The sequence below is a fragment of the Bubalus bubalis genome, chromosome 11, assembly GCF_019923935.1.
Source record: "Bubalus bubalis isolate 160015118507 breed Murrah chromosome 11, NDDB_SH_1, whole genome shotgun sequence".
Lineage (NCBI taxonomy): Eukaryota > Metazoa > Chordata > Mammalia > Artiodactyla > Bovidae > Bubalus > Bubalus bubalis.
Window position 1 is genome coordinate 41129206 of NC_059167.1, and position 10442 is coordinate 41139647.

The 10442-nt window shown below is 37.4% G+C and overlaps 1 protein-coding gene across 4 annotated transcripts in view; it reads right to left on the reverse strand.

Annotated features, from left to right (window-relative positions):
- Positions 1-9704, reverse strand: part of MYEF2 (myelin expression factor 2) — a 33369-nt gene extending 23665 nt beyond the window's left edge. The window contains exons 1-5 of one of the 4 annotated variants that reach the window (XM_006077831.4): positions 9411-9703; positions 3643-3851; positions 2345-2397; positions 1162-1169; positions 966-1059 (exon numbers count right to left, since the gene is read on the reverse strand). In XM_006077831.4, coding sequence (XP_006077893.1) covers positions 966-1059; positions 1162-1169; positions 2345-2397; positions 3643-3851; positions 9411-9571 — 525 coding nt within the window. In that variant the 5' untranslated portion in view covers positions 9572-9703. Of the gene's footprint in view, positions 1-965; positions 1060-1161; positions 1170-2344; positions 2398-3642; positions 3852-9410 lie in introns of all 4 variants that reach the window. The other 3 variants (XM_006077833.4, XM_006077832.4, XM_006077834.4) reach the window with 3 other exon arrangements.
- Between the last annotated feature and the right edge of the window lie 738 nt (positions 9705-10442).

Here is a 10442-nt window from a genome sequence, read left to right on the forward strand (position 1 = left end):
GACCAAGTTACACTCCCACCTTGTGCAGCAATAACAACAGCCAAAATTATTATTACAGTTAACTCGTCACACAGCTAGAAAATGATACAGCTGGGACTCAAACCAACACCATAATACATTAAATTGTGACTGACAGTACTGTTCCACAATGATTTGTATCCATGTTGGTGGAAACTCTTCAGCATCCCAAAGTCATATCTTCTGTTGTTTCTTACTACAGACTTTAAAAAGAATATACGCCTAAGTGGTGTGTGATCAAACTATCCAGGTAAGATTAACAATATGAACTAAAGAGAGACATGAAAATGACTTCTCTTCAAGCTAGCCATTTCCAAGGTGAATTTAACAGCTAACTGTAAACAGTTTTTCATTTTATCTTCTGATCATTCTTCTGTCAACAGGTTTACACTGCTTCACACAAAGTGGATATCTTCATTTTAGGGGAGGCATCTAAACATGCCATTTATATAAGTTCTGGTTATATATATCACTAATAGATTCATAACTTTTCTTAAATTTTAATCAGAGATAGTTTCAGGTTAAACTTATTAAAAGTGAGTATCAATTTTATTTAAATCTATAAGGTATTTGAATCACTAAGTAAACTTTATCAACTACAAGAATATCTACAATATTTTTCAAATCTGACAACACAATCTGAAAACTGAAAGCGTTTATACCAAAGTCAGCATTGTCCTCTTTAAATTTCTGAACCCTGTAATTTTTACGAATCATACACCTCTGCTTATAATAATTTGTGACAAATCAAATACATAGGATATTGCTTAAAAGCAAATATGAAACCACATACAAGCAAAACTGTTATCAATTATATAACACTTTAATAAGCATCTATGCTTTAAAAAAAGTTGTAATCAGATAAATAACATTACCAGATGAAAATCCAAAGAAGCCATGTCCTTTTATTCAAGTATTTAAATTATTTTAAATACAATAAATCTTACCTCCTTAATATTCAACGGTCTTCCACTAAGATCATATTTGTTCATTGTCTCTAGTGCTTTCTTGACAAATTCTTCATCTTTAAATTCAACCACACTTAATGGGAAAAAAATTTATAGGAAATGTTTATGTACTAAGATTTTTTTCCAATCATAAATTTAAATTTCACTTAAGATACTAAAAAGAAAAAATTCTTACCCACAACCCTACATCCAGGTAGATTTGTCAATATATGCAAAAGAAAAAAAAGTTTTGAATCAGTAGATGAAGTTAATGATAGATTCTAACATTTAAATCATTAAAGCAATTGATAATACAATCACTCTGTTTTTTACACCTCCAGACTATAACAGGCAAATGACCGCAAATTTCCTATAAATTTTTAGATCTATCCATTTAGGATTGTAGAATCTAGCATCTAAGAAGCACATTTTTACTTTTAGATGACTGTTCTTTAAAACTAAAGCAATGTCATTGCACAAATTCAATCAAGGAAATAACTGAAGGCTCTCAAATACCTATCCTTACATTGTTATGTGTGTTTTTCAAAGATGTATGGTATACAAATAATTTTAATGTAAATTTTCCAATTTTACTTTTACAAAGTTCTCAAAGAAAACTGCTACACACAATTTAATAACATCCAGTTGTAACTATGTTTTTAAAAATTTATCTAAAGAAACAAAGTAGTAGAATCATTTTTTAAAATAGTTCCTTGTCATTATTATTATTCAAAGTGCCCTTTGAATGTGATTACAGAAGTTTTATTTCTCATGCACCCAACTGGTTTTTGCTAATATAATTAAACATTGTTAAAAAGCTTTCCATTATATTCTTCAATACATTGCTTTTGTTGCTAAAAATAAAAATCTATCAACCAATTCCTTCTCTGTCAATTTAATCATCAATGTTTTTATATTCATCCAATTGGTCAGAGCACTGCCTTTTCTGTAGTCCTGTAGGCTACCAAAGTAAGCTCTTTAGTGCAAGTTTCAAACATACATTCTGAAATAACACCTTTAAGCTACAGGCCTTTCATGGAACTCTGAGGAAATATTATCAATTCAGTGACTTTTAAAATAACCTTGAAGACATCAGAACACAACAAAAAAAATCCTATATTAAAATCTATTGGCTAAGAAGCATTACCTTAGAGCATTAGAAAAGTGAATGCCCTTTACGAGCATTTTCAAAACCCACCTCTTCAAGGCAGCTAGTTTGGTTTGTGTGTCAGACTTGCTAGTATAAAGCCTCAAATCTTTCATAATAGAGTAAAACAAAATGAAACTTAAGTTTCCAAAAACTGGTACAAGTATTATACAAAAAGTAAACTGCTGAGGAACTTTTAAACCTCAAGCAGATTATTGCCCACAGCACTTACCCTTGATTTTCCTTCCGCATCCTTAAAGAGCTCCACGTATGTAACCTCACCAACTACATAAGACATACAAAAGGAAGATACCAAGAAACAATACATTTAAACACCAGTATCTTGCTTTACTGCACACCTGTGCACAACTCTACAGAAAAGCACCTATTATTCACCAACAATCAAAACCAGACCAACATACCTCCTGTCAATGGCTATGTAAATTTAACTAATTTTCAGAAATGTACATCATCCACATTCTCTAAAAAAGCTAACAACCATATTAACCTAATTCATGCTACAGATCATATTTTGGCCAGCATGATATAGTTGGTGAACAAATGCACATATACATACAAAAGGTCCCTTAGCCTATCATATTAAAAACATCAACATTAGCACTTTTCAAATAACTTTGGTCGCCTACACACAACAGCTGTTTTAAGGTGACTTTCTACCTGAATGTCTTCAAATCATGTTTGCCGTCAGTAAACTAAATTTACAAGTCATGCTTCACAGCAAGCCACACACTTTCTAAATAAAGTCAGTGAATAAAACCAATCAAATAGTTGTCACCTTACAACAGATACACCAATGCAAAAAAATTTTTTTTATTTATTAGATCAGCCTCAAAACCAAGTACATAGTTTGCATGACTATTGAAGCTCAATTTTTCAAGAGATAACAAAACTAACTTTTACAAGATCAAGTATTAAAATGATTTTTCCCCAAAACAAACCATATATATAAAATGAAGGTTTTCAGGTTATTCTGAAAACAAAACTGCAACAGCAGTAACGCAATTTTAATATAGAACTGCAGAGACAGCATCATGGCATTCATGACAATGCAAACAAAATGAATTCCACAGCCAGATTCCAGACTCCACCAAGTAATAACAAAACAGCTTTTGGAAAAAGAAATAATCAGACCTTATTATTCATACTTTAACACACTAAATGTATTGCTTACCTAATGCAATAGTCCTTTAAAAAATCTATAAAAACTTCAACTAGACAAAGCAATCACTTTAACAAAATTCTTGGGGGCATGCATATGTTGGCTCGCTCCTTCCCCACTAACATGGCAAAAAAAAACAAAAAAACAAAAAAAACTTCATTTATCCATACTACCTTGTAATGAAATTGTACCAAGTGAAAGAAGAGGAAAAGATTAATTTATGTGTCAAGAAATAAACAAAAATCAATTTTTTGAGTCTGTGTGGCTAAGAGGAATGAAAAACGTTTCCTTATCTCCCTCCCCATTCTAAATGAAGATCATCCAACAATGAGTTTATCAAAAATAGTTACCTTTTTCTCTCATTAGATCTTTAATAGCTTGCCATTTCATGTCATATGGGATGTTGCTAATAAAAACTCTGTTACGATTTGGACCCTTCTTTTCTCCAGTGCCTGAATTCTTATCTTTTGAATAAGGATGGAATCTATTGGCCTTCTTATTCCCTGTAGATTTTTCTTTTAATTCAGATTTCTCTTCTTTGACTGATTCATCATTCTCCCTGTGAATTAAAAACAAAACAGAACAACAAAAAGAAAACCTCAGTGGTGCTCCCAATAGTGGAAGTCTATGTTAAAATAAGTATTTCACATTTATCACTTCACAAAATTCTCCCCTAAGTTAGACCTAAGGAAAGCAGCTGGAGAGTCAACTACTGCCTTTGAAATTATCCAATCAATGTCTTTTCAAAGCAATGATTTTAGCATATTACCAGAGTTCTCATTTAAAAACCCTCCTTTTTTCCATATTAAATAGCTGCAGCATTCAAACAAACCCAGTTTTTCCCATCATACTACTTAATAAATGTTGTTAGAACCTAACAAGAGGGGGAAATGGGTGATTTTATTCTTAGATTAAAATTGCCACCGTTAATGGAGAATTAACTGTCTGGGCCTCATTCAGAACTCTAAAAACTTAATTTACAAAATGACACACTGAAAAAGTTCGTTATCTTAAAGGTTAACAGTTTCCTCCCAGAATTTTTCTCCTCCATTGCTTAAAAACATAATCAAAACACAGTTATATCTATACACTCCCATATGACTCTCATAATTTTTGTCTCTTGCCAGTTTTGACCAACCTGATAAGGTATCCTATTATTTTCGTGTCCAGTATTCCTGTTTTAACCTACAAATTAGGATAGGGTATTTCACAGAATCAAGCCATTTTTATTAAGAGTAATATCTATAATAGGTGGGATGGGAGGGAGGAGAGAAGCAGTACTTAAATGCAACATGAACCAGAAATGTATAAATCTACTTTTTAATGAGGCCCTAACTGGAAAAACATCTAAAAGACTGTAATCACATTTCAATTACATGATGCTATTCACCAAACATCTGTAACATATGAGTAAACAAAGTAAATCCTAAAGATAAAAATTTGGATATACATTTTTAAAATGTAATTTACTTTTCAAAAGCAATCTTTAACAGAAGTAACAATAGATTTCTTTTAAGCCACCAATTACCCTACTGAATTTAAAAGTATTTAATTAAAACTTCAATTTGAAAGCAATTTTTCACAAACACATACTAAGAAAAATCTCTGAGAATGATGCCCTAGGTTTCCTGGATTATTCTGACAACCAATCAGGTTTCATAATCCAGGCTCCATATTATCTCCTAAGCCAAGCAACTGTGTGATTTATACACTGCAATACTTCACACACCTTTAATTGTAGTCACTTGTTCCACAATACATGGAACTTTTCCGGTAGCTGTTTTTCTGGGCAGGAAACAACCTAGCCATGCGTACAGTATGTAAAATGCTAGAGAACAAAAACCATCTGCAATGATATCAGCAGTATCTAGCATGGTAACACGTGCTTGACAAATGTTCATTTTTGAACAAATAGTTCAAAATAGAAACCATACTCATCTGAGCACAGATGATGCTACTGTCTGCCAGAAAAACTGCTAAAATCAAGGAAGACACATGAGGGCCAAATATGCTTTGCCACCTCTTCAGACCTCTTTCCCTCATTAGAAATGGCATGCCTGGAAGTGATCTCCTCAACTGTACTCTACCAAGTACCCACCTGTCTAAACAGAGTGGCACTCCTATAAATGGCAGCAAGCAGTCAAAAGCCACAGAGGACTTTTCTGTTTCCTGGGTACATCAGATACAAAAACAAATCCTTCTTTCCATCCCCCAAAGAACCTATTTACATAGTCTGAATTCAATATTTTTAAAGTAAGTCTCTGTTCAGGTGAGCAGGCAGCTATACAGTCCCTATCCAAATACCCCTTCCCCTGCCATTTTCTTCCTAGGTGAAACCAACTATGAAAATTGCATAAAGTTCTGAAGTATGTTCTTCTATTCTTACATGGATGTTGTAAAGTTACAACAATCTGACAATTCCACTAAAAAGCAACAATGTAGGATCATTAATTATCATTAATCCCTTGAGTAGTAAAGGCTTCCCTGACATTTGGTAAAGAATTTGCCTGCAGTGCAGGAGACCCGGGTTTGATTCCTGGATCAGGAGGATCCCCTGGAGAAGGGATAGGCAACCCACTCCAGTATTCTTGAGTTTCCCTGGTGGCTCCGATGGTAAAGTATCTGCCTGCAATGCGGGAGACCTGGGTTCAATCCCTGGGTTGGGAAGATCCCCTGGAGAAGGGAAAGGCTACCCACTTCAGTAGAGTCAGACTCTAGTGACTTTCACTTTTGAGTAGTAAAGGATATGCTCTTTACTGCTCAAGGGATTACCAGGATCTTCTAAGTTTTTCCCAATTAGTGGCATCTTAAAGATACTGCTAAACTGCTCATCTACAATGCACAAATTACGATTACTATGGAAGGTAAGATCAGTGTAGTTGCTAAAGGTATGGTCTGATTGTTAAGAAAGTGAACTATAATAATAGGGGAAGGGTGAGAGGAACATTCAAGAGGGAGAGGATATGCGTATACTTTTGGTGGATTCATGCTGTTGCATCACAGAAACCAATGCAACACTCTAAAATAATAAATTTTAAAAAAGAAACTGAACTATAATTACTCAATTTCTGAACTCATTTCTATGTCATAAATACACTATGGGAAAGTCAGTAAAGATACATGTGAAAACTCTTAAGGGAATCAAAATATTGGCACTATATTCAGAATTCCATGTAATAATTCCCAAACTATTCATCTAAGCAATCTCCCTTCTAATGTATTTGAAATACTGTGATGGTTCTATGTTACAAAAACATTATCTATTCTTGACTGAATTACGTCTACCCAAATAACTTCACTTTCTGAAAAATCAGTATCCAACATCAAATGAGGACCTAGTTTTAATATATGATTTAGAAAGCATAACGCTATGAGATCCAAAATTAAGCCCAGTTCCATTCTTTACTCTAATATGATAAAAACACTATTCTACTTCAAACACTACTCCTTGCACCAATGCTTAGTATTTTATACAAGCATCATAATGTAACTCTCAATCTCCATATGCTCCAAGTTGTTAGTCATACATGAATAATGAAGCATTATAACAACACTGCTATTTTTCCTCGCATTCACTTAAGAAAAGGAGAGCTAGTATACCATTTTGGCATAAAGAAAAAGACTAGACTGAGGGAAACATCTTTAATTTCTTGTCAAAAGATATGAACATGCCAAATAAATCCTCTGTATATGAGTTTCATGATCATATGAAAGCTCACTTTGGCATTTCTTAAATGTTTACCGGGAGTTTTTAAGTACAAAGAGGAGTAAGACATAGCTGATGCCGACATAGCTGCCTCCGTGCTCAATTACTACGGACTAGCCTCAGTAAAAATCATTTCAGTCTTGATGACAAACAGCACTCTGTTCACCTCTAAGCAACATACATTTTAAGGCAATATGTGGCCATTTTTATCAGTGCGACAAGTTCTCATCATTAAGAATATATAGTGAATCAACTCAAGGTTTATGTGTTGGGTTGTTGACTACTTCAGTTGGTGCCCAGAGTCAAAATAAGGGTTGTTAGGCTGATGTAGGTAAATGTCTCCAGTTACTTAGTATGAGTGACCCATGCCTGTGTACTCAGTCACTCAGTGTCTGATTCTTTTTGATCCTATGGACTGTATGTAGCCCATTAGGCTCCTCTGTCCATATGGTTTTCCAGAAAAGAATACTGGAATGAGTTGCCATTTCCTCCTCCAGGGGATCTTCCCAACCCAAGGATTAAACACCCAGGTCTCCTGCATTGGTAGGCAGATTCTTTGCCACCGAGCCACCTAGGAAGTCCAAGTGATCCATGATGGTCTGTCGTATGTTCTTAAGGAATAGACAGTACAAGAAACCCCTGATAGTAAACTGGTTTCTTACACAACTGGGAAAAGAGGCAGGGAGAAAGATGAGTTATAAGCAATATGAAAAGAATCTGCATCTGTATTTACTGGTAACATTTCTTCACCTTGTATTTACCTCTGCTTCAGTAAAAAGTGAAAGTGATTCTTTTCCCACTTCTCACTTCTGTCTATCTACACCCCCATGGGACTTTAAAAGGGATTAGAGACTTTTAGATCTCATGGAAGTTCAGATACCAGCTTTATCTGTACTATTATATATTATATATATATATTATATAATCATACTATTATAATCAGACTATTATATAATCATACCCAAGTACAGCAGGGCTTCTCTCCATAATTCAAGGTTGTACTTTTTGATAAGGAGGTGGCAGGCCCATATTTAGATAAAACAAAGTACTTCTTATTTCTCATTCCACAGTTTTTCCCTTATATTTATGATGCCAAATCCCTGAAAGCCCAGTTTGGCAAGAAGGGTAGAAAATGCTTCATTCACTTTTTTGGTCTTCAGTTACTAAGTGCACCAGGTTCCACCTAGGAACAAACTCCACTAGGAGATAGGTCAAATCTCCTATACCCAGATCTCTGTTTTTCCTAGAAGATACCGCCCATCATATTCAAATCCAATTGAGAGCAAGAGTACATAACAGAGCTGGGAGACCTACTTTATTTCATCTGCAATCAACCCTTAGACTGGTCCAGGTCTTACATAGTGTTCCAAACATTCTTATACAAAAGAAAAGTAAGAACCTTTATCTTTCCTACTTTAGTGTGAACATTATCTTCACTACTTTCTAGTAAATTTAGTGTTTTCACAAAATTATTAACATACTTTCAATTTCAGGTTTAAAGAGCTGGGCATGTGCAGATGAAATTTCTGACTTCATATTCCTTCTATATAACAAGAACAAAGGGAAGCACAGCATTTCCTTTTAACTGGAAATTATTATGACTCGAACCGACTACATTCTTCATCGGCACTGATGACAGCTGCAGTGTTTTAAGTAGTGGGTTTCCTTCAACTAAAAAATGATCTTATTTTACCAAAATTAAGATCCTACCATTCCGCATTGAGTTTTTTTAAAAAAGCCTGTGTGGCTGACAAACATGGGGAAGCGGTAGGGAAGGGGGTGGAGCAAGGCACCACGCACCGTTCCCTTTTTAAAGTACCTCTCAGCAATTCAAGGATAACACAATGGATTCGGTCTCACAGCACATTACTAAATTTCCTCTTGGTATATAGATCAGTTAAGAAATGAATACACACTTTAGAAAACAACAGTGAACTTATAAAGCTCAGAATGAGGCCGGGAAGATGGGGGGGGGGGGGGTGCGGATATTTCCTTCACAAACGTTCTCGGCGGTTAAGAGGCAATGTCCGATGATGTCATCCCTAGTTACTCCCTAGTGATGAACACTAACTATTGGCCTTTAAAGGGGGGGGGACCATTTTCCTGCAAATCGTGGCGACCGCCGAGTTCTGCGTAAGGGTTCTCCAACCGAAGTCCGGGAAGAGGGGGTGACTCGCGGTCTTGGGTCAGTAGCAGGGGAGGGTAGCCCCCAGGCCCGCATCCGGGTTCCCCCGGTTCGATGCGGGCGGGGAGGGCCCGGGAGAGGGCCGACTGCACCTGCACCAACCCGCCGCCCACGGCCCGGGGACGGTTATCCTCCGCCAAGGCTCAGCCCCGGCTTCGACACCCCCCGCCCCCAGGTCGATCTCCCGCCCCACACCTCATCCCGGTCCCCTGAGGAAAAGACAATACATTTTAACGCCATTGGAGCTGCTGCTGTGCTGCGGAGGCTGCTTCTCCTGCTCGGGCGGGTGAGGTTCTCGCCGGGGCTCGCCCGGCGGCTCCGAGGGCTGCCGATGCGGGCTGTCGTCGCCAGCGGCCCTAAGCACCTCGGGCTTGTCGGCGTCAGCCATCCCGCCGCCACGGCCTCCGCCTCCGCCGCCTGCGCTGAGGGGCTCCGAGCGCGACAATGGCGGCGGCCGGCAAAGCGGTAACGGATCCCGATTTGAAAAGGCCCCGAGCGCTCAGTTGCCCGGATCTCGCGAGAACCAGTCAGGGCTGGGAGACTGGGAGATGGTGTGAGCTGGTAGAGGGGAGGGAGTGGGAGTGCGCGGGGAGGGGAGTAGAAGGATGGGTTGGTGGCGTGTGTGAGCCACCATGGCCGTAGTCGGTCCTGCTCCTACCCAAGGAGGGCTTGATTTGTCCTGAAGCCCGTGGTAGGGCAGTGTTCTGAGCCCCAGCCCCTTCAGTCCTGTGGCACCCAGAGGGGTCTTCACTATCAAAAGTCGGCTCTGGGTGTTAGAAATCCCTAGGGCTCTGAAACCTAGACTATTCTAATCATTTCCTGTAGGGGCAATTTAAATTAGAGAAGCACACACCGCTTAGCATCTTTAAAAACGTCTGCTAATCTTCAGACTCCCCTTAGAAATCCTTTGAATAATGCAAATAAATCACTTGCTACTTCAGTGCCTAGGCACCCTGTGGACATTCAATAAATAGTCATTGATGACTGGTTGCAATTCACCAGAAAGAATGGCTTTGAATTCCTTTGAGTTCTGGTTGTTCTAGAGAATAAGGCAAAAAGAAGACTAAAGTTTTTAATTCTCCAGGCAGCAATCAATGAGGAGAATCTATACTTTTCATAAGAAACCTACTAGACAGCCAATAATGAACATTTGGGGTTTTGGTTGTGTTTATTATATGCTGATGGAAATTCTATTTGAAGCAGTTACAGGCTCTCAAACAAATTTAATTACTGTATGGAGTTTTAAAATACAGTCATAG